This window comes from Symphalangus syndactylus, chromosome 5, assembly GCF_028878055.3.
Source record: "Symphalangus syndactylus isolate Jambi chromosome 5, NHGRI_mSymSyn1-v2.1_pri, whole genome shotgun sequence".
Taxonomy (NCBI): Eukaryota; Metazoa; Chordata; class Mammalia; order Primates; family Hylobatidae; genus Symphalangus; species Symphalangus syndactylus.
In genome coordinates, this window is record NC_072427.2 from 88,651,280 (window position 1) to 88,678,873 (window position 27,594).

At 52.9% G+C, this 27,594-nt stretch overlaps 1 protein-coding gene across 2 annotated transcripts; it reads left to right on the forward strand.

The window, feature by feature from the left end:
• On the forward strand, nt 1-27,594 carry RIPK4 (receptor interacting serine/threonine kinase 4). 2 transcript variants are annotated; one of them, XM_055279764.2, is made up of 8 exons: nt 1-256; nt 10,281-10,572; nt 15,868-16,016; nt 17,904-17,953; nt 20,376-20,534; nt 21,284-21,387; nt 22,836-23,100; nt 24,951-27,594. In XM_055279764.2, exons 1-8 carry the CDS (start codon nt 75-77, stop codon nt 26,108-26,110), a joined length of 2,361 nt encoding a protein of 786 aa, XP_055135739.1. In that variant the 5' UTR covers nt 1-74; the 3' UTR covers nt 26,111-27,594. The 2 variants fall into 2 exon arrangements, with proteins under 2 accessions (XP_055135739.1, XP_063496645.1); XM_063640575.1 differs by lacking the exon at nt 10,281-10,572 and having other exon boundaries at nt 73-256.

Here is a 27,594-nt window from a genome sequence, read left to right on the forward strand (position 1 = left end):
GGAAGTGACGTAACAGGGCGAAGCGCGCACCTGGGCACCTGGGCAGCCGCGGCGGCGCTGGCGAGACGCGCGCGATGGAGGGCGACGGCGGGACCCCATGGGCCCTGGGGCTGCTGCGCACCTTCGACGCGGGCGAGTTCACGGGCTGGGAGAAGGTGGGCTCGGGCGGCTTCGGGCAGGTGTACAAGGTGCGCCATGTCCACTGGAAGACCTGGCTGGCCATCAAGTGCTCACCCAGCCTGCACGTCGACGACAGGTGAGCGGCCCGGGCGGGGCGCTGGGACGGCTGGGGCCCGGGCCGGGGCCGGGGTCTGGGTGCTGTGGTCCAGGGGCCCTGCCTCTCTCTCCCGAACTCACCCCCGGAGCAGCTTCGGGAGGGAAACCAATTGCCGGCGAGGCCGCGGGGCTCCGGCAGTGTCCACTCGGCCTGTCCCGGCCGGAGGGGCGCGGAGGCTTTGGCGAGCCCGGGCGCGATCGCGCGCGTCGGGGCCGGGTCAGGCGGCTTCTCTGAGGCTCCTCGGGGGCCGCGTCTGCCCGGACGTCCTAAGGCGCCCACTCGTGCTTCGTGACACTCCCCGAGTGGCCCCGGTTTTTCGAGGTCTCCAGCTTGCCTTGCGCCTCGGACCCGCGCCCTTGGGAGGCGCGTCCGGCCCGCCCGGGACCCACCGGGGCTCTGCGGTCTGCGCAGGGCTTAGAAAAATTGCCGTGTAGGCCTCTGGGCTTTGTGAGTGGAGTTAGCCTCCGTTCGACTTACTTAGTAATTTACGTTGGAACACAAATTGGTGTAAGACAGTAATTATTTCGGTCGGAAGCTTCGGCTTGGCTCGGGCGAGGCTTCCCGGGCGCCCGGCGCTTGCGCGTTGGAGCTCCGGGGCTCGGGCCTGGCAGTGGGGTCCGGCACGGGGTCCGGGGTGTTGATCCATCCGCCCAGCGTTTCCTCGCCGCACGCTCTCGTTTTAGCTGACTTAATTTCGAGACCGAACCGCTAGGGAAGGGCCTTGCATTCATGCTCTGTGGCCGTGCCATGAGGCCCTTCTGCACCCCAGTTTCCCAGTCCAAAAGTCAGAATGGAACGTGCCTGTACCTACCTAGCAGGAGTGTTCAAGGTAACAAAGACGAATGGGAAGGACACAGAGCCGCCCCTGTTAAATTCGGTGGGTCGGTTGTCGTCTGTGCATAATTTAAGAGGTAGGGAGAATGTTCTTGAACAGTACCTCTTTGTTGTTGTAGATTTCACTGTTTACAGTTGATTTTGATGGTTTATATGTAAGGCTCAATTTAGCACATTTTAATTACTTATCCTTTAATGAAGCTTACATTCTACATGGCAGCTATGCTTGTATTTTACCTAGAGATTCCCTGGACACATACACTCAGAAGCGGCTCCTTTTTAAAATACCATTTAGCCTTTGCTGCCTGGCAGACCTGGTTTCGAATGCTCGGCTGATTGAGTGATGGGGCCTCTAAGCCCCAGCTTTTCTGCAGAATCGTTGTGATGCTGGTGTCTGGGGTGGCAGTGCCTGCTGCAGCCCCATGCCGTGACTATGACTCTTCTGCGGATGAGAGGCCCGTCCTCTTCCTTTGCATTTTCGTCCTTGGCTAGGAAACTATACAGCAGAGCTATTGGTGGCTTTTTGCCGTAACCCTCAAATCCAATGTTTCTTGGAAACATCAGTAGAGTGGTGACGAGTGTCATCAAATCACCACTAGTTCAAAGGTGAGATGCTGGCCCAGGCTGTGCACTTTTTCTCCCCTGCCTCAGATCCTGGGAACTTCTCAGGCCAGGAGGAGTGCTGTGGTTATTTTGATGAAATCCAAACCACTTTGAATACCAGCCAGTGGTTAGGTTCTGAAAGGGAACCCTCTCCATAGGGGCATTCGTTTTCTCTCTTGGGGATGTGTGTGAGCTTTAATCATCAGCGAAAATTTTAACACCACTTTCTTGTATTGGAAGAGCAAAGTAAACAAGCACCTCCCTGGCCTGACTCACCAGCTCACATCCTTACGATCTTCTGTTATTTCTAGCGACCAGTCCCTTATTTCTTGGGTGGCCTAGTTGGAGGGAGGCTTTCTCCACTTGAGGCGGATCACTTAGGATATTGCATAGCTTGGTTGAAAAGTGTTTTGTACTTTAACTGGAAGCCTTTCCTGCCCTGCCCAAAGCAGACAGGTGGTGGCATGTCCGGTGGCTAGGTCGAGGTCAGCTTCGCCTAGCAGGAAGCATTTCACCTCCTGTGCTCTGCTGGGCCTGGTAGAGTAGGTTGGGGCTTTGCCATGTGCAGCAGTGGCTGATCGTTCTGAGAAGTTGGTCAAACCCCGGCTCTTTGTGAAGTTTATTCCTTTAGGTTAATTATTGACTGTATTCAGCTTGAGGTTCTTGTTAGGAATGTACATCAGCCCCACTGTGCTCCAGGAGCTGGTTGCATTGCAGTCTCACAAGGTTGCACCTAGGCCTTGAAGCAGTTACTGTGCCACTTGCCCTGCCAAATTTCTCAGTGCTTTTCTGACGAGCTGCCTCCCACCCCAGCCCCTCATATTTGCAAGATGTTCCCTGAATTGGGGGATAGGATTTTCCTGGGGTCTTTGTGTGCAGCCCCCGGCCCTGTACCCCTTCTGCCTAAGTCTTGCTTCTCTTCTCGGAGGGACAGCCCGTCTCACCCCTGCCACACGGGTCTGGGCCTTTTCCAGGCTGCCCGGGGTCAATTATGGTCTTCTCCACTTGTTGCATAGGAGCCACCACAGGTACAGGTGCAGGTGAGGCTGATTTTCATTGGCCAACGCTGCTTGCCTCTCAAGGTGGTCTGGGGTCTCCTGGCTCCCGGCAACTCCCCTGGGCCTGGCCTTTAGCCACCCGTTGGCCACAGCACCTGCTCGGGGCTTCTTTGATTAGCAGGCTGCGCCAGGCCATGTGAGCATGCTTTTCTGTGCAGGAAAGGTTGGGGGGCTGCCTAGCCCCCAGACACTTAGCGAGGCTCCCAGGGACAGGAAGTGCCTGCCAAGGGGCCCTCCTGGTAGTTCACAGGTGACACCCCGTTGATCTGAGGTTACCTTCGTCATGGGGCTTGGTGCCTCGGAGGGTCCTGTGGGGTGGCTTTGGAGAGACAGCTGGCCTCCCTGGCTGTCCCTTATTGTGGGGGTCACAGGGCCTAGGGTGGGGTGTAGGGATGGGTGCTGTGACCAGTTTGGAGAGAATAAAGTGATCCCAAAGGCCCCGTTCCTCCCCTACCAGCCCCCAGCTAAGGGGATGCTCAGAAGAAGCCGGTGCCTGCGGGGCGCCGGCTGGGAGACGCTCCTGCCACATTCAGCCCCGGCTGGTCGGGGCGAGCCTGAGCAAACCCCAGGTTTGTAACAACAGAGCTGACAATTGGACAAGCCCGTTTCTTGTCAGTTTTAAAAATAGCTGTGTGGGAACCCCTCCGAGGCTCCCTGGGAACATAATTGGATTGGTGTGCAGAAGGTCTCGCTGAGAGGCATCAGCTAACAGATGATGAAACACATTTTCCGGCTGCGTTTTCCCGAAGGTAGTTGCTAGGTTTCTCCTTCGGAGCTCTTTGTTACCTGAGCAGTCTCACCGCCTCCCCCACCTCCCTGCTTCTCACTTTTCCCTTCGTTTATTGCTTCTCCACTTGCACAAGACCATGTCCCGGGGCCGTTCTTTCCCCCTTTCCAGGATGCGTGCTTCCAGGGGAAACCGCAGCTGGCCTGGTCCACAGGTCTTTGGAATTTCTGAGCCTGGAGAAGAACCTTGGGACTTCTTTAGGAAGTTCCTCTTAGAAATGATTGGCGTGATGATATTTCTCGTATTTCTCACTACTCCATTGCCCTCCCTGGGAGGGCGAAATACACTTCGGCTAGCCCTAAATGAGGAGAAAACCGAATTCATGTAAGTGCTACTCACCGTATCTTTAAAAAGTTGAACCCCAAGTTAATCCTAATTAATGCCCAGAGATTTTTCATGTGGAACCCAAAACAGGGCCCAGGGCGCTTTCGCGGGGTGGGGGGGCTTTTCCCGTTCCTGCGTGGAAGCAGAATTAGCAACGCTTTCCCCAGCAGTGAAGAAGAGGGGAATAGGATGTCCCCCCCACTGAACTGTGCCTAAGCGTAGCTGCGCTTGGAGCGAGGCACAATTTTTAGGCTGTGTTTTAATTAACACCGATGAGAGGGGGTTCTGGTCAACCCAGAAATGTTGGTTTCACTGTCAACAGTAAGAAATGCGATTTGGAGATGGTGCGAATGTGACTGTGCGATGTTCTGTGCTCCCTGGCCGCCACCCCAGCACCTAGGCTGGATTCGGCATCTCTTCGTGTCTTAAAATAATGATAATAGTAATAAATCTACATTTCCTTTTGTGTGGTCATCAGAATAAGCCAGAATCATTAAAATAAGCCAGAAACACTGCTTAGGAGAAAAAAATGTATTAAAAAAATGGTGCCATTGCTCAAAAGCAGTCGGTGCGTTCTTTCTGTGCTCCCAGCACCTCAGCACTTCTTAACCTCCCTGATCAGAAAAGCCTCTTCTTGCAGCTTGCGAAGAGGCCCTTTCGGGCTTATTGAATTGCAAATGCCGCCGGACGACACCCGACCCCAGAAGGGCTGGAGCTTCCTAAAGCCACTGGAGTTTCCCAGAGGTGCGCCTAGGGAGCACCTGAAGAGGGGCTGGAAGGAGCGGTTGTGTGGGTTTTGGCCCAGTGGTTACTGGATGATAAACAGTGTGGAAAGTTTCTGAGGATATGCTGGTGCTTCTGGGTGAAATCCAGGCTGGTAGGCAAGGGAGCCGCCCCACCTCCACTCCTGGGCCTCAGATCTCCCACAGGGTGGTCCCGGGACCCCCTTCCTCAGCTGGAATCCTGTCTACCCCAAGCCAGTTTGGATCCTGCTGTCACGACACTTTGTCTACGGAAACAATGACTTTTTTTCCCAGGACAGCTGATTTTCCTCGAGAAAATGCCCTCAAATGTGTGGCCCATAGAAGGGGGAAGTCGTGCCGGGCTCCCTTCAGGCAGTTGCGCAAAGCTGGGGTGGACTCCGTTAGGAGATTCCAGCTGGGATCCACTTTTGGGAGCCAACCGGCAGCAGTGGCCCTTTTTTGTTTGTTTCTTTTAAAGTAAGGTAAATGGGGTCTCTGTTCTGCAGAAAGAGCCCAGGGCAGGGAGAGTAAAGTACTTGCTGAACTCGGTGTGCTGGGGAGGGGTGTGCAGTGCTGCCAGCCCGTAGCTGTTAGAGTCGCTAATGAGCTTGCTCTGCAATCAGAAGTCACCTGGGTTTTATGTATTAAGCCCTTTGGGCAAATAAAAGAAAACACTTTGCAGAGTGGCTCAGAGCTTCCACTTAATAAGCTACTCAGCCTGCCTTTGATTGACTTTGTTCTCAGAATACGTGTTATCAGTCAGCTTTGGCTTAGTTCACTCTCAGAATGTCTACTTAATGTGGAAAAATGACCCTTCCGAATGGCTGGCCTCTAAACACCCGAATTGTCATTTCCTCAAAACCCTCCGGCGAGGAGGGTGTGCCTCACACGGTTGCACAGTGGATGTGGGTCTGAGTCCTATGGAAGGACTTTCGCCAGCGCCCCAGGGCAGAGTGTCCAGAGGAGGGAGTCCACACCGGTAGGGGAGGGGCGGCAAGCTGGCCACATTTGAGCAATCGGAAACAGACAAATCATAACTCTGATTCTTAACAAGACATAAAACAGAAGCAGCAGCTGGTACCATGTCCCAGTCCAATGGTTTGAAAGTTAGTGGCTATTGCCTGGTTGGAAGTTGTGCTGGTATTCCTTTAAATAACACCAGCCGGTGTTCCCAGCGGAGGAGAAAGGCTGGCAGCTGAGAGGTGTCATTTTCCTTCTTTGGTGACCGGTTTCATTTTAGCTGATGCTTGACATTGGCATCAGGCCCTTGTCTTCCTTTTTTCCCAATGCTCATTGAAACCGGGAACAGGGTTGAGAGTCCCACGATCTGATCTGCACCCCCCGTCCCTTGATGGGTCCCAGAGCCTGGTCCAAGCCTGTGGCTGCAGGGAGAGGGATTTCCCCTGGAGGGAGGAAGCAGCCGACGGTATGCTGGTGATGGGGCAGCTTTCAGCTCAGCCCAGGGACCCCCACAGGCTAGCACTGCACACTGGTGGGCATCTTGTTTTCCATTAACTGGTCATTTAACCAGAGTGCTAGGAAAGCAGGCCACGCTACCCTAAGTTTTGTCTCATAATAATTTCACGTTCATTCCTGATACTTGCTTCACTTGTTCCCAAGGCCAGTGGGATTCTTTGCTCCTTGAGTGTATTCAGACACACTGTTGACCTGCCCACCCCCCACACCCCCAGCTGCTCCTCCTGGGGTGCTCCCACGTCCACCGTAGGGGGCTGCCTAGTGACCCCTGGTGCAGCTATAGAGAGGTCCTGCAAGCCTCTCTCCTCCACATGCAGTCAATGGACCCGTCCTGCAGATTCTTCCAACAGAGTGTGTGTGCCCTGCTGGCTTCCCCTCTCCGCTTTGCCAAGCCCAAAGGGGTCCACAGCGACTGCTCCGCTCTGCTGGCCTCCCGGGTGCCCCTGGACTCCGCGTAGGTCTCAGCCTTCCCAATTCTCTCGGGGCCCTTTCGTATGCTGACTTCTGACTTTGGATCTCTCTTGATTCTCCATAGCTCCCTGGACCTTCCTTTCAAGAGGCTTAGATTTTTCAACCACACTTCTCTTTTGGGGGTAATTCTGCATCTTCTTCCTTAGAGGGTATACGTAAACACCATGGAGACAGGAAAGGGACCTCTTGTCCTTAGTTCTGACATATAGTGGATTCAAGCGAGCACTTGCCCATACACAGCACTGCTTAAAATAAAGGTCAGGTGAGTGCTGGGAATACTGAAGTGGTGATTCTGGACAGTAGTAGTTTATTGGCTGAAAATGCACTCACTTGGTTTACATCGGGGTTATTCAACTTGGCACCATTGGCATTTGGGGCCGAGTAATTCTTAGCCTTGGGGCTGTCTTATGCATTGTAGGATGTTCGGTAGCATCCTTCAGTTGTGACAACCAGAATCTCTCCAGACATTGCCCAGTGTTTCTTGGGGGGTGAAGTTGCCTCTAATTGAGAACCAGTGGGCTATGTCCTGAGACGCAGAGCCCTAGCTGCAGGGCTCGCATTGTGGGGGGCAGACAGGCTGAGATCTCCGAGCCTTTGGTACCTGTCCGATGTATGGGAATTTCCACAGCAAGAGCTAAACAGTAGGATCCAGGGGTTCCTGCTGGCCTTTCCTGCAGGGAAGGTGTTTTCACTACAGTAAGGGAAGCCTGGGAGGGGCTGAACTCTCGCAGGGGTGGTCAGATCATTAAGAAATGGATGCGTTCTGTTGGCACTGTTTTGGATTCACCAGCAGGCGAGGAAATGGGAGCCACTGAGTGATTTCCCAGCACCTGCTCCTGGGTTTGTCACTGGGAGGGGCAAGCCTGTGTCCGAGCTCCAGAAGAGCCCCCTGCTGTGGCAGCGGACACTGGGTTATAGGCAGGGACTTGGGCTGGATGCTGGATTCTGGGGGAATTGTCTGGAGGCCACCCCAGCCAGCTGCCTTGTGTGGCCTGTGTGTGGACATGGAGCTGCTGGGTTTCCTGCTCTAGGATCTCTCCAAGTGTGGTTCTGAACGTTTCCTTTAGGGAGCTTATTACTATATTATTAGAAAGCAGATTGGCTGGGCACGGTGACTCATGACTGTAATCCCAGCACTTTGGGAGCTGAGGCAGGCGAATCACTTGAGCCCAGGAGTTCAAGACCAGCCTGGCCAACATAGCAAAACCCCGTCTCTACTAAAAATACAAAAAATTAGCTGAGTGTGGCACACCTGTAATCCCAGCTACTCTGGAGGCTGAGGCATGAGACTCACTTGAACCTGGGAGGTGGAGGTTGCAGTGAGCCAGGATCATGCCACTGCACTCCAGCCTGGGCAACAGAGCAAGACTCTGTTTCAAAAAAGAAAAACAAACAAACAGATTTTCCAGCCCCAACCTGGAATACATTCTCAAGGAGTAAGGCCTGGGAGCCAGCATTCCAGCCAGCTTCCTGGGTGCTTTCTACCATGTCTGTGTTTGGGGCTGCTAACCTAGATCCTGCATGGCCAATGTGTGTCCTCATGGGATTCAGCCTCTTACTCTGAACGCATTCTGAGACTTTTGACCTATGATGCTAATACAGACCATTGCACTGGGATTCTAGTCTGTGAAAACACAGGCTGTACCAGGGAAGTGACCTTAGACCAGAGGTTGGTAAACTTTCTCCACGAAGGGCTAGAGAGGCAACATTTTAGGCTTTGCAGGCCGCAGGGCCTCTGTTGCAAGGACTCCTCTCCCCTTTGAAGTGCAAAAGCAGCCACAGCCAGTATTTAAATGAATGGGTGAGACTTTCTTCCAATAAAAGTTTATTTATACAAACAAGGTGGCACGCTGTGGGCAACCATTTGGCAGTTTCTCAAAATGTTACACATAGAATGTGACCAAGCAATTCTGCTTCTAGGTATATATCAAAAAGAATTGAAAGCCAGGACTCCAGGTGTTTGTCCCCCAATGTGTGCAGCATTATCCACAAGAGCCAAAAGGTGGAAATGGCCTGCACCCACGAACAGATGAACAGAACGCAGTACATTCCTGCAGCAGAATATTATTCAGCCATGAAAAGGAAGTTCTGATATATGTTACAGTGGGAATAGACCCTGAAAACATGCTTAATAAAATAAGCCAGACACAGAAAGACAAATTTTATATGCTTGCGCTTAGATGAATTTGCCTAGAACGTAGAAAAGAAGTTACTGAGGATGGGGATGAGGGAAGGAGTTATTGGTTAATGGGTGCAGAATTTTTGTTGAGGACGATTGAAAAGTTTTGGGTGTAGATAGTGGTGATGGTTGTACCACACTGTGAATGTGTGTAATGACAGGGAATTGTGCACCTGTGAATGGCTAAAGTAATAAATACTATGTTATGTCTATTTTACTACATTTTCTCTCTCTCTCTCCATATATATACGCATATATGTATATATATGCACATATATATGTGTGTATATATGTGTGTATATATATATATATATATATATTTTTTTTTTTTTTTTTTTTTTTTGAGATGGAGTCTCTCTCTGTTGCCCAGGCTGGAGTGCAATGGCACGATCTCAGCTCATTGTAACCTCCGCCTCCCAGGTTCAAATGATTCTCCTGTTTCAGCCTCCTGAGTAGCTGGGATTACAGACAGGCGCCACCATACCCGGCTAATTTTTGTATTTTTAGTAGAGACAGGGTTTCACTATGTTGGTCAGGCTGGTCTCGAACTCCTGACCTCATGATCTGCCCGCTTTGGCCTCCCAAAGTGCTGAGATTACAGGCATGAGCCACTGCACCCGGCCTATATTTTTTATTTTAAAAAATGGCTGGTTGGATTTGGCCCTTGGCAACCCCATGCTTTGGACCTGTGCTGTTTCATTAGTTTGAGTGTGAGGTTGGATTCAGGAATAACTGGGCCAACTCAGGTATTGGGCTTAAACGGAGAAGGTGAGTTGGGTTCCTTGAACATAACTAGTTACAACTTTTTTTTTTTTTTTTTTTTGAGATGGAGTTTTACTCTGTCGCCCAGGCTGGAGTGCAGTGGCATGATTTCAGCTCACTGCAACCTCTGCCTCCCTGGTTCAAGTGATTTTCCTGCCTCAGCCTCCCGAGTAGCTGGGATTATAGGCATCTGCCACCATGCCCGGCTAATTTTTGTATTTTTAGTAGAGACGGGGTTTCACTATGTTGGCCAGGCTGGTCTCGAACTCCTGACCTCAGGTGATCCATCCGCCTCGGCCTCTCAAAGTGCTGGGATTACAGGCGTGAGCCACCGCGCCCGGCCTAGTTGCCTAGTTACAACCTTGAGTGGAACCTCAAACTTCTCTTCCCTCTTCCCAGGAGAAGGGATTGTCGGCCTGCACCTGCAGTCTCTGAGACCCCTAAGCCTTGGCTCATGGCTGCCTGTGGAATTATTCACACACGTGGACCCCCCCACATGTTTTATCAGTGCAACCTGTGAAACGATTAGAATCTCCCTCCTCCTCACTTGTGATAACCCTGTGGTGCATCGGTACATTTTGGCAGCCTCAGGACTGAGACTCTGGAAAGCCCTGCATTCGTGATGTGACATTAAAGCGTGCCTCGTGTGTGTGCACTTGAGGCATTTTCTTAGCCCTCTGGAGCCGTCGTCTTCTGGCCAGGGTGCTGTTGCATGTTTGTGGCTGAGTGGCCACTGCATGTCCTTCATGCCTTTGAACTTTTTCAGGGAGCGCATGGAGCTTTTGGAAGAAGCCAAGAAGATGGAGGTGGCCAAGTTTCGCTACATCCTGCCTGTGTACGGCATCTGCCGCGAACCTGTCGGCCTGGTCATGGAGTACATGGAGACGGGCTCCCTGGAAAAGCTGCTGGCCTCGGAGCCATTGCCGTGGGACCTGCGGTTCCGCATCATCCACGAGACGGCGGTGGGCATGAACTTCCTGCACTGCATGGCCCCGCCGCTCCTGCACCTGGACCTCAAGCCCGCGAACATCCTGCTGGATGCTCACTACCACGTCAAGGTGGGGGGCCGCACGGTGCCCGAGAGAGCTGGGCAGGGAGGGCCTGTGTCTTGGGGAGCAGGGTATCAAGGGGTGAAGCCCTGAGGTCAGGACAAGGGCGGGAGAGGAGGTGGTTCTTCTTGCAGGAAAGAACTTGAAACCGAGGACTTTTGCAGCATGAGGACTCCAGGAGGCTAAGCTTGTCCTGGTCGGTATGAAAACCACACACCGTGTAGCTGGGGGGTGGGCTTGGTGAACATGGGGGCTGTTCCCCCAAATCCTGGCATATGACTCATTCCGGAAAAAGATTACCGGTTTGTGGGTTTTGGTCTTATGAAATCAGGTTAGAAATCAGCCCGTGGGCCAGGTGTGCCCTTGCGAGACCTCAGGCTCTGCAACGAAGGGACGCATTTCCCTCAGTGTTTTCAGGAGCTCGGGGTGGTGGGAATGTGGGGGTCCTCTGCAGTGGGGTCCTCAAAGTGCTGTGGAAAGAGGCCGTGAGGAGGGGCTCGTTGCCTCTGTCTGCCCCTGCATAGAGTGCGGAGCGGCAGCGTGTTGCATTAGTGCAAGGCCTGGGAGCTGGAGCTTGCTTTTGCTTCGCTGATAGGTTTTTGAAACACAGAAAAGTAAGAGAGATAATATAACTGAAAATCAGCATTGCCGCTGGGCCTTGGCAGGTGTTAGCATCATCACCTTTGCATCAGGGCTGTATTTCCTTGTATCTCCTTTGATGGCCTTCGTGGCTAGGGTTGTACTGTCATTGACATGTGGTGGTTACACCTGGCACGTTGTAGCTTTTCCCCACGTGGTGATGTTCACATGCTCTTGGGAGGCCCAGGGTGATATGCGGGTCCACACGACACTGCTGTCTGCCCTGGGAGTGAGAAGGAGCCGAGAGCCATGGCCTAGATCCATGTAGTTCATGCAGGGGACAAGCAGAGGAGTCCCCTGCCTGGCTTGGCTGCTCTACTGTTCCTGGTGGCACAGCACTTCCAGGCCTCTCTGATGGCCTGACCATTAATTAGGAGAGACCTGAATTCAGGGCCCGGCCCTGCCCCTGAGCTCTTGGGTGGGACGGGAGTGGTGGCCCGTGTGGCATGCGCACGGCCGCTCCCTGTGCCCACACTCTGCGGACGAGTGCATCTCGCGTGCCTTGCTCATCCAGGGTGGTGGTGAGGAGGTCAGTTTTTCACTTCGGGCAGTAATTATAAGTTGTCTCTTAGGTAGGTGTTGCCCAGTAATAAGATTTCAGCTGGAAGATGAAGCACCGTCCTGCTAAGTAAAGTAGGAAATTGAGATAATGGAGACAAACATCAAATGACTTGGCTTGAACGGGCTCTCCGGTGGTTTCCTGCATCTGCTTATGTTCTGGGACCCCTGGGATTCCCGTTTCCTGTGACGGGCAGGGCTGGGCCTCACATGCACAGGGCTGGGCCTCACATGTGGACCCTCCATTCACGCCAACATTTACGGGCTTGTTTCTAGGTAGCGCAGGCCCTGGGGCCCTAATGACTAGTAAGCTCTGCCATCCAACATGCACTAAATACCAGAAAGGGCATGCCAGAGGCTTCACCTGCAGGAGCTTCCCTCATCCTCAGAGCAGAGGTGCAGAGTGGATGGCGGCCTCTGATTCTCGCTGAGTCTCGGCTCAGAGTGAGTAAATTAGCAGCCAGGATCGTCCAGCTGTAAGTCACGGAGCGGAGACCTTGATTTCCACCTGGCCTGCCACTGTGCTTGACATGAAAGAAACCAAATGACCACTGCACGTAGCGGTCACTTGGGGGCAGGGTATGTGGCCCGTAGGCAGGGCCTAGAGGCAGCCCTGTGGGAGGGGGTGGGAGCGCTCCTAGGGCTGGGCCTTCACACAGGGTAGGGCTTTTCTGCCCTCAGGAGTCGGGGGCAGGCAGCAACAGAGCCTTTAGGTGAAGGAAACAGCCCAGGAGATGCAGGGAGAACTCTGGGCCTTCCTGCAGGGGCAGCAGGCAGCAGGGCTTCCCTGTCTTTCAGGACGGCTGCAGGGGGCGGATGCTGCCTGGAACTGCTTTCTCAGGGAGGCTGCTGTCGAAGGCACGCCAGATGCTGGCCAGGAAGTGACAGGACATCTCTGCGTGGCACCCCTGGGACATCTTAGGGCCCTGTGTACCCTGACAGGCCACAGGAAAGATTACTTTTGTGTGACATCCTTCTTAATCAGGCGTGTTAGTCACCATCAAGAAGCCCAAAAACAAACAGAAAAATGTATTTACGTGACATACTTATTTTTTCTTCGATATAGCTACTGGTGTGTGTAGGGGGCAGCAGGGAGTGTGTGTCGGGGTTCTGAGAGTCAGCGCCTTTGTTCCTGAAGACAAAGTGTGGAAGCTTTGCATGGACTGGCCACTGGGCTTCTGGGCAGTCCTCAATAGACAGTTACTCAATGCAGGAAAACTGTAATCTAGAATCCTGGAATTAGATCCCAAGTTGCTATTCCAGTCCTGCCATTTGCCTCTGAGATGGGTTACCTCAGTGCTCAGGGCTTGATTCAAACTGAAAATATCACAGCAACTGTCTGCTTCATAAAGTATATAAATATAAATAGTATATAATAATAGTATCAAATTAATACTTGATATTATTCAACATTAAATATACTAAATACCAATATTAAGATATTAGTTGGAATAAATTTCAAGTTAAAAATGAAATAACTTGGTTTAAAATCTCAGGCTGCATTTATATATCCAGTTAGCCCAGAACAGACGCTTTTCAAACGGTCACACGTGGGTCACGTTCTGCTGTGTCTTTCTTTTAGAGGCAGCAAAGCCCTGGCAGGCTGCTTTCTTAGTCTTGACAGCTGGACCTTGAAGTTGAAGGACCGTGTGCTTGAGGGCAGCTGTGAGCCCTCAGCTCTTGGAGATGCAGAGTTGGGTGCTGATGAGAATGTTTGTAACTCTTGAGGCATTTGCTGGTCAGAGTGGATGCCACAGTGGCTCGCTGTTGAGGACACGGGGCAAGGGGCAGCTTGGGTGGGAAGATGAGGAAGGGCAGAGGGGAAATGCAGCCGGCCCGGAGTCTGAGGCATGGAGGGGAGGAGAACATAGAGGGCCAGCGACCCTCCTAGAATTCTCAATTCCGAGCTTGCATTTTGTTGCCAGAGGTTTTACAGAGAATTTCTGCTCATTTTCTTTTCACCAAGTATAGTTTGGAGTGGCTGGCTCTATCTGACAAAGACAGGAGGAGAAAAGGCTGCAGGCCTGGGGAAGCACCGGGCTGAGATCTCTGCACCCCCGTCCTTTTTCTTTTTTCTTTTCTTTCTTAATGATCTCAGATGTCATTTAATTTTCACGACAAAGCTACAGGATGGGTACTGTTATTGCCTCCTTTTACGAAAAAAGGAAACAGGCACAGAGAGGCTAATAGTCCAGGGCCACAGAGCTACTAACTTGTACAGGCAAGATTAGAACAGTGAGTCTGATACTTAACTAACTGTGGGAGGGAGATACTTTTTTTCCTACATTCAACCATACAGGGGGAGGAGGAATTGCCTAGAAAGGGTGTGATGCTTTCTTTATTTTTATTATTATTTTTTATTTTACTTTTGGTTCTGGGATACATGTGCAGAACGTGCCGGTTTGTTACACAGGTATATATGTGCCATGGTGGTTTGCTGCACCCATCAACCATCTAGGTTATCATCTAGGTTTTAAGCCCGTCGTGCGTTAGGTGTTTGTCTTAATGCTGTCCCTCCCCTCTTCCCCTACGCACTGACAGGGCCTGGCGTGTGATGTTCCCCTCCCTCTGTCCATGTGTTCTCATTGTTCAACCCATTTCTGAATTTGAAGGCTTTCAAGCCACTCATGACTGTTGAACTGAAACTTCTGTGCTCTGGAGCTTATTTGGAGAGTTAGGACACGTTGTTGTGTCCCAGCGTCCAGCAGCCGCCGGGGTTTGCAGGGTCGGGTGATGGCATTCCTGTGGGGAGCTGGCGCTTTCCCTGCGGTGAAGAGTGTGGCTCTCAAGAGCGGTACAGGCCTGAAGGCTCTGGGAGAAACAGAAGTGGGAGGACATGAGAGCCGCTGGAGTCGAGGCCTTGTCTTGGTGCTCCTGGCTGCAGAGAAGAAGGGCCGGTCCCTGCTCGAAGGCCTTCCCCCCACCTCCCTGCAGATGTTCTCAGGATCCCTGGAAGCCCGAGTCACGGGTCATAAATTCTCCCTGCTGTTTGGTGCTGATGACAGCAGCCCTTTTGGCTTACCACATGGGCATAGCCAGTCCAGAATTAAGGCCTGACTCAGCCTCGTTTCCTGTCACTCCATGGGTGTGTTTGAGAGGAGTTCAAAAGTTAATGAAAAGGGTTTTTAAAAAATCCATATGCCTTGAAGGAGAGTTGAGAGCAGCACTCCCCCTGGATCAAGAGTCCCATTAATGCTGATGACTTGTGGCTTCTTCCCATACATGGTTTTCAGCAGCTTCAAAGGGGACTGAGTTACACTGCAGAGGGGAGGACAACTGGCAGGAAAGGGGATGCCCCCGAGAGAGGTCAGATGAGACAGGGGGTCTGTGAAGTCTCCCCAGTGAGCTCCAAGGTCACCTTTGCCCGAAGGAGACCTGGGACCTGCCTCCCCCGAATGCGGATGTCAAGGGCATTCCTGGAGGAGCTGGTGGCCGGTGCTCCTTGGGGCCCAGGCCCTGCCAGCAGAGGTGCTTATCAGACCTTTACTTGAACACATGTGTTTGAAGCAGCCAGCCAGTGTCTGCTGATCACAAAACACTCCAGATGGATGGGGCTCTGAGGCGTGTGTTTTGTTTGCTTTAAAGTTTAAAGGGCTTCTGAAGGTGTGTTTCCCTTTAAAGGACTTGCAGCCACTTGCCTGCCAACCTCCCCAGCTGGCAGGTTGCATAACCGGCTCCCCGACTTCCCTAGGAGCAGACCTGATCTTCACATGTATCTCTCTTTACCTGAACCCTCTAAGGCTTGTTTTTTTCTCTTTATGCCGGCTCAGCCGGCTCTCAACCACAGTGGCAAACACGACGCCTTATAGAAGGTGGGTTCTAATTCTTCTGGAGTTCTGTCCCAGAGAACTCCTTCCTTACAGTACGATTCTTTAACCTGCCGGTCAAATGTGCTGCTCCTAATGCCTCCAGGCTTGCTTCTGCCCCAGAATCTGTCTCCCTCCCTGCCTGGGGCAGGGCTACCTGGAGAGGCACAGAAACTGCTCTCAGGGGCTCCTGGAGAGCTCTCACCCACCCTCTGAGATTGCAGAAGGGAGCTTTTGATAAAGCATCATAAAATATCACTGTTGCAGGCTAATGAGCACCGCTCTGATGGCTGTGTTGCAGATTTCTGATTTTGGGCTGGCCAAGTGCAACGGGCTGTCCCACTCGCATGACCTCAGCATGGATGGCCTGTTTGGCACGATTGCCTACCTCCCTCCAGAGCGCATCAGGGAGAAGAGCCGGCTCTTCGACACCAAGCACGACGTATACAGGTGTGTGACATGCCGCCCCCCATCCCCTATGGGTGCCAGGGGCTCTCCACCTCAATGCTTCATGCCCTGAGCTGCAGCTTTTAGAAAGGCCTCGTACTACCAGTCAGAAATGGGGTTCAGGCCAGGCACGGTGACTCACGCCTGTAATCCCAGCACTGCGGTAGGCCGAGGCGGGAGGATTACTTGAATCCAGGAGTTTGAGACCAGCCTGGGCCACATGGTGAAAGCTCATCTCTACAAAAAATACAAAAATTAGCCCAGTATGGTGGCGTGCACCTGTAATCCCAGCTACTCGGGACTGAAGTGGGAGGATTGCTTGAGCCCAGGAGGTGGAGACTGCAGTGAGCCATGATTGCACCACTGCATTCCAGCCTGGGCAACAGAGCGAGACCCTGTCTAAAAAAACGAACAAACAAACAAAAAACAAACAGAAAGGGGACTAAGTCCACATGAAAGGGGTAGGCGCTTGTAGAGTTCAGGGATTTCTTTGCTGTGAGTGTTGCTGGCCAAGGAGGAAGGGTGTTCCCAGGTCCACATTCGAGCCAGGCTGACAGCCCTGCCCTGTCAGAGCCTTGGCTTTATGGCTTGTCTGTTGGAAGAACCTGCTGCTTTCAGTGGTCCGGGTGTCTGTATGCATGTGTGTTTGTACTTTCCGAAATTCACTCTGATTTTGTGAGGTGAGCAGCTCATCTTCTTCATGGCATTTAACCTTTGTTGGTCAGAGATTAATCCCCAAGTCACCTAGTCCCTTCCTTTTTCAAATTGTAAAGGTCTTAATCACACAGACTTCTTGGAGAAGAAAAGTGGGTGGGAGCGTGTGAGCAGGCACTAAGCCTCCCATTGTGGCTCTTATCCTGCAGCACTGTGACTCTGACCCAGCATGTGAGCTCTGCCTTTTGGTCATTGCCGCCACCAGCAGCCCAGGCTGACTGGTTTGACAGTGGCAATTGTGCGTGTGCTTAGCTGGGGCTTTAAGCTGAGAGTTGCCTGGAAGTGTCACTTTGGAGACTAGTCGCAGCTTGTAGAGTTTGGGGAGAGTAAGATCCTCTCCATTTATTTTAGAGTTTGGAGTTCCAGCTTTTGAACCTGCCGTTTGAACTAATTTTCGATGGTGAATTCGGTGTCTATAAACAGCCACTCTCACCAACTCAGCGCTCCCTGGAGGCTTAGTTTTCGGACTTGTGTTTTTCTTTCTTTTTTTTTTTTTATCAGTTTGGGCACTTTGTTTGGTGTATCCAGAGTAATGTACGTGAACATATCCCTCATACATCTATGTATTTCTAAGCAGCCCCCGAAAAAGGCTTTGGGGCATTCGGCTGTATTGTCTTCTACGTTTTCTGTGCGCTTTCTTTAACATCCCTCTAATGCTGAAATCTCAGCAAGCCTCTGTTAGGAATGCTGAAATCTCAGCAAGCCTAAGTTAGGAACACTGATCAGAACCAGAATCCATGTTTTCAGAGAATGAAATCATTGTTGGGGAGGGCATGGGAGTTGCCCATCATTCATTCATTTCTTCAGTAAATGCCTGCACAGGTGCTCTGTGCCCAGTGCTTGCGAGAAGATGACAGTGAGGCACACAGGTGCTGTTCCCCAGGAGCTCATGCCCCGTGTAGGGTGGCACCCTCTTTGAGAGTCCCTCAAGTTGCCTGAAGATTTGTAGCCCAGTTGGCGAAGTTACTTGAGTCTGTCTGACATCTGAGCTATCAACGTGCTGGGCTTCACTATAGAGAATTTTCTTTTTTTAAAAACAGGAGAAATATCTCGGTGTCATGGCTCTGTCTTTGGAAGGCTTCAGAACAGGTTTCTTCACGCCTGTTGCTGTGCATGAGTGCATTCGGCTTTGAGTCTCTGGCTGTCAGATGCTAACGTGCCTGGTTTCTCTTCCAGCTTTGCCGTCGTCATCTGGGGCGTGCTCACACAAAAGAAGCCATTTGCAGGTGAGTGGACCTGTCTTTGAGGTGTAATGTGCTTGTCTTTCCTGGAATAATGGGGGGACACCTTGTTGTCCTTTCTGTATCCTAAAACAGAGCCTGTGATCCACGCTGCCATAGGTGCTGCTCTGTGGTGTAATTTGCACGCAGGAAAAGACACAGATCTGAAGGGGACTGTTCAATGGAATTTTTTTAGGTGCCAGCTAGTTTTTTTTTTTTTTTTTTTGGTGGTAAAATATATATAACATAAAATTGGTCATGTTAGCCATTTAAAGTGTATAATTCAGTGACATTAACTACACTGGCAGTGTTGAACAAGCGTTACCACTGTCTAATTCTAGAACATTCTCATCATGCTAGAAGGCAAAGCCCATGGCCATTCCGCAGTCCCTCTCCCTTCCTCCTGCTCAAGCCCAGCAACGACTCACCTGCTTTCTGTCTCCAGGGGTTTGCCTGTGTTGGTATTTCCAGCTAATTCTTTTTTGTTTACTTTAAAAAAAAATTGTAATAAAATACACATAACAAAACTTAGCATGTCAACCATGTGAAGCATACAGTTCAGGAGCGTTACATGTATCCACGTGCTTGCGCAGCCAACCTCCAGAGCCGCTCAGTGCCATGGAGTTGCATGCAGGAGCAGCGCCCCTGCCCAGCTTGAGAGCTGTGGTGTTTCCTTCCCTAGCCAGGCAGCCACCGTTCCGAACACCATCCTCAAAGTTGTCACACCTTGACCGACTTATCATAAAAATCTAGGACTTTTTAGCTTTGTTGGACAGATTCCCTTTTCCTCTAAAGACATTTCTGGGCTACTCATGATATTTTGTGGTGTGACCGAAAATGTCTAAAAATGAAGATGAGAGTCAAGGCCTAGCCCCTTGTTAGTCGGGGCTCAGACTAGGAACTGACGTATGGGAAAGGTGCTGGGGCGAGAAGAGATCTTCCAGCATTGCAAGATCAAGTATCTTGGCAGCTTTAAAAGAATGCCAATAGAAAGCACGAACACATTCTGCCAGGCCTCTGCCGGCCAGTGTCCATCTGTGTTTGACCACCCGTCGCCTTTCTTGCCTTCTGTACGTTCTCCCGCACAGTGGCCTGCAGCCCGAAGGCTTGTGAAATGAGGCAGTGTCTGATAGATGAGGGCGTCTGATAGATGTGACACCCGAAGCCAGGCACAGGGGACAGGTCAAGGCTCAAGCCCTTGTGCTTTATTGCTGAATATGCTTAGTGTTCCGTCATTGGAACGCTAAGCATGTGGGAATTATTCGTATCCTACTGTTCAAGGTCATTGCCAAGGTATGATTTTTCCAATTCAAAAAATTGCAACCTCAGGCAAAAATGGGTTAATAGATAGGAGGGGGTTCAAGGTGCAGGAGAACAAGGCCTCTCCCCAGCTTTTCCAGTCTGTGCTTGGCAGCAGGAAACATTCCAGGTGTTTACTTCGGTTCACTTTCATTTTATTTAGAGGAGCTGTTGGTTTTGAAGTCTGAATAATCATGGAAATAGCCTGTTAAATACTTAAGATATTTATTGCACAAGATTTAATGGGAAAGTGGAGCAAAACATCGTATGGAATCCTGGCAGCCGTGGGTGATTCTTGGCTGATTTTCCACACCTGCCGAGGCACTTGGCCTCTCCAAAGAGCTGCCATTCCATGGGCGGGTGTGTTTGCATCTGGTGGGCAGAGAGGGCTGTTGGGAACAAGAAGCTTGGGGTCCACCCTGAGGGTTCCAGGCTAAGCAGAAAAAAGAACTTGGCCCACTGGAGGTCACCCTGGGCCCTTCCCAGTCAGGGTAGAAGTTGTGGCCATGGTAATAATAATGATCAGCTACAGCCCTGCATGCTAGTGGAGGCGGAAAGGACAGGTGCGGCGCCACACGGCAGATTGAAGGGAGAGAGCCCTTCCACACACCCCAGCCCTGGTGCATCTGCAGGGGAGGCCAGCTGGGGACCTGAGCTTGGGATTGGAGTTGGAACTGAGGAAGACTTCTTCGCCATTGTAGAGAGAGTTTGGTCTCTGTGGATGTAGGACGCTGTGGCTCCTCCATGGTGTGTGAGCCTCATTCCCTTTGCTGGCTTGGGCTGTTGATGGAATGAGCCTCATAAGATATTATTCTCCTTTGAACCTCATCTTCCTTTGGATGGGATGCCCAGAAAGATCTGCTGTGTGACCAAACACACCGACTCCATCTGGTAGATCAGAACCCAGGGAAAGAGGTCGATTTCAAAACTACGAAACTAGAGAGCACGGTGCACCATGAGGGTGAGGGTTACAGGAAGCTCTGCCTTTGAAACGGGAGGGGAAGCCATCTCCCTGGGTTGGTGTGGGGATGGTCCCATTGGGGCCCCCGGCGAGTGTCGTTTCCTCCCAAGGGTAAGATGCTGCCACCCAGCCCTGCAGAGCCCCTGACTTGCATCCTTCCCTTGGCAGATGAAAAGAACATCCTGCACATCATGGTGAAGGTGGTGAAGGGCCACCGCCCCGAGCTGCCGCCCGTGTGCAGAGCCCGGCCGCGCTCCTGCAGCCACTTGATACGCCTCATGCAGCGGTGCTGGCAGGGGGATCCGCGAGCTCGGCCCACCTTCCAAGGTGAGCACCCCGGGGCCTCCCCGCCATGTTCTGTGGGTGTCACAGGAGACAGAGGTGACAGACAGGACAGGGTCAGGGACCAGGCCTGGGTGAGAAACAAGGCGTGTAACAGGTGGGCCCAAATGAGCCCTGCACAGATAGGTTGGCCCCAGCACCTGCCCGTGGCCTCTGGTACTCATGGCTCGGCCACGGCAGCTGGAACTGAGTCGCCTCCAACCCCCCACCCCCTGCTCCCCACCAGGGTTGGGCTTGCCGCCCAGAGGAGTCTGTATGGGAGCCTGAAGTTCAGGTGCAGCCATGCTCATCCCGGGGACTTACCTGGCTGGTGGCCGGCGGCGTTGCCTTTCTCTTGGGGAGTTGACTTCCTGGGACAGATGTGTCTCTGGCATAGGAAAGTCAACCTGATGAGATGGAAACTGCTGCATTTAAAGCTTACGTCAGGAAACGGGATGAATGGGGAGCTCATCCGCCAGGTGCTGGCAGCTCTGCCCCCTGTGACTGGCAGGTGGCACTCCCCCGGGTAAGGCTTCTGCTTTGAGTCTGGTGAGGCCTTCAAATGATTACCGATGGGGGGCCTGGGTTTGGCCAGCAAATTGCCCATGTAGGGCCCCTGGGCTTGCCTGGTGAGCTCAGCCTGGGCCGAGGCGTGTGAGAAATCCCCCAGCTCGTGGGGGCCCCACGTTTGTATGGAATGCGTGTGTACGCAGAAGTCATCATCCGAGTGACATGTCCCCTTTCTTCCCCACAAGAAATTACTTCTGAAACCGAGGACCTGTGTGAAAAGCCTGATGATGAAGTGAAAGAAACCGCTCATGATCTGGACGTGAAAAGCCCCCCGGAGCCCAGGAGCGAGGTAACGGGTCCTTCCCACAGGGGTCTTTTGTCTCCTCGGCTTCCAGGCAGGGGTTTCCAAACCACTCCTCTTTGCAGACTCCCCCACCGCCCGGACCACTCTCCCTCTCTTCTGAGCCCATCCCGCACCCAACTCCGTTAGAAGTGTAGGTCCCATGGGGGCCCAGGTCCACCTGCCCGACTGCATCCCTGCCCCACCTCCTGTCTGATTCTGCGTGAGTGGCGGAAGGGCTTCCCTGACACTAAATAGCCACTCATTGGATGTGTGTGGAACCACGGGGATCAGAAGACCCAGCCCCAGCCGGGGAGGGAGAGCTGGTGTCTGAGTGTCTTTGCACCCCTGGCTCAGGGATCCAGTCCCTTTATAGCTGCCCATAAATGGTCTGTACTCTGATGAGTGCCACCTAGGTGATTTCAGATATGATAAGAAGTTCCAAGTGCCAGGGCTGGCTAAATACCCTTTCAGGTAATGAGACTGGAGCAGACCTATGAGGCAGAGCTGATAAGTGAGCTTTATAACGTGTTATCTGGTGTTGGGCAATTAATCCCAGGCTGTCGGTGTGAGCTCAGGAGATCAGGAAATATGTAGGGTGCGCCCACTGTCTCAACATAAAGTGCATGTGTGCCAGTGGGTCTGGGAGCAAAGGTGCCCGGGGGTTGCTGGTAAAGAGGCAGACCTGGGCCCTGAGAAGGGAAAGAAGGCAACCAGCATGTGGGGGTGGCTCAGTACACCCAGCAACAGTACGGGACCTCGAGCCGTCCCACGAAGGTTGGGGATTTGGGGCAAACAGGTGTGCCTAAGGGAAGAAGCATGAAATCCTGTCAGATTCCACTCACCCACCAGAAACCTGCTGCCCCTGCAGTCCATGAAGCGAGACCCTTTAAAAGGCCCCATCGGTCTATGTCGGATTGGATCACCCCTCGTCCCTGTAGCCGGGTCCTTCCCCTTTCCCTCATCCCCATACAGCCCCCAGGCCAGCCCCTCGTGGCTCCGAGGGGAGGTCGCAGTTGTGGCCACGTGTGGGGGTCCTGCGCAGTTCCTGACTATCCTCTCCTTTCCTGCTAACGCTGGCCTGTGCTGGGCAGCTGTGTCCCGCCATGCATGCTTCACACTCTGCAGCTTGACACCGCCTGCCTTTTGTCTGGGTGACGCTGTGTGCAGTGTTACTGAGCAGATGGGATCCAGAGCTGCATGAGGCTGGATTTTGCAATTTTATGAAGTCGATCTTAAGATGTCTCTGTGCTGGGTGGGGCCAGCGCAAGTCTTTGTAGCTCCAAGTCTTTGAGCTCCCTGGCGCTGTGGGGATGCGGAGTCTGAGCTCCCCGGCGCCGTCCTTTCCTCACCCATCTCCTCCCGTGGCCCACCTTGCTTTTCCATGTTTGTGTCATGGGCAGGCCATGCGGGGTATGGCAGGGTCTTCACCCACCCCCTCTTCTGTATCTTCGTAGGTGGTGCCCGTGTCTGCGAGGCTCAAGCGGGCCTCTGCCCCCACCTTCGATAACGACTACAGCCTCTCCGAGCTGCTCTCGCAGCTGGACTCTGGAGTTTCCCAGGCTGTCGAGGGCCCCGAGGAGCTCAGCCGCAGCTCCTCTGAGTCCAAGCTGCCATCGTCCGGCAGTGGGAAGAGGCTCTCGGGGGTGTCCTCGGTGGACTCCGCCTTCTCTTCCAGAGGATCGCTGTCCCTGTCCTTTGAGCGGGAGCCTTCAACCAGCGGTGAGTGGGGACGCCTCTTTGTGTCCTGAGAGATGCTGGGCTCGGTGGGACAGTTGACTGGACTCAGTGAGGAGCTAAACGGAATCAAGGCGACAGTTTCTTGACCCAGCAAGAATTCTTCTTTGTGTTCTCTCTGTCTTAAGTAATTAATTTTGGGTGTTGGGCATGTGGCTCCGTCTTATGTCACTTAGCATGTGTGGGGAAGAGGCCACATCACCAGTCCATGCAACAGTCTTGCCTGTGCCGGTGCCGTGGGTGGAGGCTGACCTCAGGTCTACAGACTGGAAACCCCATCCAGTGCAGTGAGCCTGGCGAGGAGCTGAGCTCCACTCCCTGGCGGGCCTCCTGTCTCGGGCATCGCAGTCCCGCACCCTCTGCTCAGACGCTGCTGGGTACACACCCACGCCTTCGCATATGTGGGCTCCCCATTCACAGTAGTCCAGGCCTAGTAACGTGTTGGTTATCCTTGGAGGTTTTAACACCAGGCCACGTTTGCAAACCACCTGTTAGGGAGGAGCACTTCTCATTTAGCTAATCTTATCTTTTCATGTTAATTTGCATGGCTTTTGTTGTTGGAAGGTGCTTTTTTTTCCTATCCCTGCCCCAGGGTGCTGGACCTGGCACTTGTTCTGGCCTCCTTTCTGCCAGCTGCAGGGGTAAGATGTGGTCCTGCCCTGCTCCTGAAGGGGCTGCAGCTCTGATGGAAAATACAGGGATTTACACTCAGGGCTACAGCCACGGGGGCTGAGGGCCAAGGCTGCAATCTCGGGGGGAAGGAGAAGTTGGCTTTTCCTGGTGGATTGGGAACATCCTCTTGTAGGCAAAGACTTTTCCTGGATCTTACAGACTTCCTGGGATTTTTACATTAGAATATTGGGGGCAAAGGAGGGTGTCTTGTTTTAAGGAAATGCGACATAGACACAGTGGGGAAGTCCTGGTTCAATGGCAGATAAGCAGTGGGTGATGGGGTTGAGGAGGGGAGTCAGGGCCACGTCTAAGACTGAGCAGAAAGAAATACCACCATCTCCCATGGAGAAGTATGTTCTAGAACATTCTCTTTGGGTCTCATACTCTGAAATGACATCTTGTCTTCATGCTCGAGAAAGAATTACTTTACTGGCTCCGCTCGGAATGCCAGTGTTCAAACACCAAACCTGACTGGGAGGGTTCCGTTTTCTTAACACCTTACCACCGCCACCTTCCAAGTCCCCATGCGTTTCACATGAGGGTGGAGGAGAGTCTCGTTTCAGGGTTTCAGAATTCCAGGCAGTACAGTAGGATTTTTGTGGACTTTTCATCCTGAGTGCTGGACTAACGTCCTCCTGAAACGAGAGGCTCGGTCCCTTCAGGATTATCATAGAAAACTTCCGACTTGACCTCCCCAGGTCATGAGGTGCCACTTCGAGGTGGGGCAAGAGCTGGAGCAGCCCCTTCCAGCTCTGGTCACCATCTCTGGAGGCTGCTAGGCCTGGGGTGTCCATGGGTGGCAGGCGCCAAGGCTTCCAGGCAAATGGGGACTCTGGCCTGGTCTTTTTAGTCTGTGCCCTTTTTCCTTTCTTTAATGAAGGAATGTTTGCAGTCACTGCCATCTCTAAGCACCAAAGGGGCTCACCACCCCGCAGGACCGCGAGAGTGGGTTTTATTTTGCAAACCGACTAACGAGCACCTGGGAGACATTTGCCGGCCTGCCCCGGGGCTCCCGCTAGGACTGACCTTAATCACGAGGCACAGACAATGCTCAAACACAGTTGGGTGACCAGCGAGCAGCCCGGAGGCCATGGCACTCCTCCAGACGCCGCGTCCGTGGGTGTGCAGCCACACTCTGACCTTTGCCTCTCCGCTCCCTGCAGATCTGGGCACCACAGACGTCCAGAAGAAGAAGCTCGTGGATGCCATCGTGTCCGGGGACACCAGCAAACTGATGAAGATCCTGCAGCCGCAGGACGTGGACCTGGCGCTGGACAGCGGTGCCAGCCTGCTGCACCTGGCGGTGGAGGCCGGGCAAGAGGAGTGCGTCAAGTGGCTGCTGCTCAACAATGCCAACCCCAACCTGACCAACCGGAGGGGCTCCACCCCGTTGCACATGGCCGTGGAGAGGAGGGTGCGGGGTGTCGTGGAGCTCCTGCTGGCGCGGAAGATCAGTGTCAACGCCAAGGATGAGGACCAGTGGACGGCCCTCCACTTTGCAGCGCAGAACGGGGACGAGTGTAGCACACGGCTGCTGTTGGAGAAGAACGCCTCGGTCAACGAGGTGGACTTTGAGGGCCGGACGCCCATGCACGTGGCCTGCCAGCACGGGCAGGAGAATATCGTGCGCATCCTGCTGCGCCGAGGCGTGGATGTGAGCCTGCAGGGCAAGGATGCCTGGCTGCCACTGCACTACGCCACCTGGCAGGGCCACCTGCCCATCGTCAAGCTGCTGGCCAAGCAGCCAGGGGTGAGTGTGAACGCCCAGACGCTGGATGGGAGGACGCCATTGCACCTGGCCGCGCAGCGCGGGCACTACCGCGTGGCCCGCATCCTCATCGACCTGTGCTCTGACGTCAACGTCTGCAGCCTGCTGGCACAGACACCGCTGCACGTGGCCGCGGAGACGGGGCACACAAGCACTGCCAGGCTGCTCCTGCATCGGGGTGCTGGCAAGGAGGCCGTGACCTCAGACGGCTACACCGCCCTGCACCTGGCTGCCCGCAACGGACACCTGGCCACTGTCAAGCTGCTTGTCGAGGAGAAGGCCGATGTGCTGGCCCGGGGACCCCTGAACCAGACGGCGCTGCACCTGGCTGCCGCCCACGGGCACTCGGAGGTGGTGGAGGAGTTGGTCAGCGCCGATGTCATTGACCTGTTTGATGAGCAGGGGCTCAGTGCGCTGCACCTGGCCGCCCAGGGCCGGCACGCACAGACGGTGGAGACTCTGCTCAGGCATGGGGCCCACATCAACCTTCAGAGCCTTAAGTTCCAGGGCGGCCATGGCCCCGCTGCCACGCTTCTGCGGCGAAGCAAGACCTAGCTGGCTGCCTGCGGAGACCAGGGGTCCACGTGGGGCTCTTGTCCTGTCCTGTGTTACTTGGGATGGAACGATCCTGCGTGGGGCCCTGTTGTGGCTTACCTAAACATTGACCAAGCAGAAGTGACATGGTGCCATCAGGAGGTGGCTGCTGCTGACCGGAGTGTCCCCTCCAGGCGAAGCTGGCTCGGGTGCACATGCCCGCTCCATCATCGATCCAGGCACCTGCTGTCGGAAGGGACCATGGGTCAGAATCATTTCGTTGTACTCCTAATGGGCCGCTGAGGCTGGTCTCTCAGTGATGAAGCCTCAGGCGTGGAAGCATCCACTCTCTCCTGAGACGAGCCACCTTGGGTCGCTGGAGCTCACCAGTCTTGAGGGAAGAGGTACAGGGGAAACCGTGTTTTTTATCTTTATACATGACGGTGGGCAGAGAGGCCTGTCTTAAAGTTTCCATGGAATTGTTTTATAAAATATCTTAAGAGATGAATGCCTTATCAGCTGTTGCTTGAAACCTGTTAAAAATGTTCATAACATTGGATAGTCTAGTCTGTAAATGATGACTAAGTAGTGGGGTTGGCTTTGAAAACAATGTTTTATGCAACAAGGAACGAATGGTAGCAGCCAGCTTTGCGGGACGTATGTGTGGCCATTCTCTTAACCATTCCAGTCTGTTACTTCGGTGAGTCCTTGTGGACAACCACACACACATGCCCACGTGGTACTAGCTGCTGTTCATTTCTCATTGCCTAAGATGTTTTGAGAACTCTAGAGCCACAGGCATAAGAGTCATTAAAAAATTCTCCCTTTGTAACCTCAGTCCTGGGGACTGAGGCGAGCCCCTTCAGGTCGCTGGAGTGCACCAGTCTTGGGGAAGAAGTGCAGGAGAAACTGTGTTTTTTATCTCCATACACAGTATGAAGATGAAATTACATAGTATGACCTAGACAGAGACAGTATTACCTAGGTAGATACACTGCTCATCTGCACCCTTTCCAGCCCTCATTTTTGTTAGGTGATTTGGGGTAGGGATAGTGTTTTGGGGTATAGAGGGAGTGTTTCTGACATGCTTTGCAGACGTGCCTCCGCACCTCAGCAGTTTGGGGTGTGGCCCCAGGGCGGTTCTTGGATGTAAACGATGTGGCCATCTAGCCTCGTAACTTCACTGTCACCTGTGTCCCATAGGGTGCCTTCTGAATACTGTTATTAGAATAAGTTTGTTGCAGAACGTGACCCTGTGTGCAAACATGTACTGTGGCCTGGATATGATAGAGATTGATATTAATGTACCATGTATGTTAATGTGAATCTGTGGGCAGGATACTTTTCCATGACAGGAAATATCCAAGCTGTTGAAACTGGCTATGTTTTAATATGCCTCATTGTGCCTTTACTATATTATGCTACTGTTGTGTGGACTGCATGAGGGACAAAAAGTTCCATTTGATGGCAATAAAGCAAAGTACTTGCCTACTTTTTTGAAGCTG

Coding starts and splice junctions, on each gene's coding strand:
- RIPK4 (XM_055279764.2), top strand. CDS start 75: ATGGAGGGCGACGGCGGGACCCCATGGGCCCTGGGGCTGCTGCGCACC. Junction 10,573..15,867: donor ATGCTCACTACCACGTCAAG/GTGGGGGGCCGC, acceptor GCTGTGTTGCAG/ATTTCTGATTTTGGGCTGGC. Junction 23,101..24,950: donor GCGGGAGCCTTCAACCAGCG/GTGAGTGGGGAC, acceptor CGCTCCCTGCAG/ATCTGGGCACCACAGACGTC.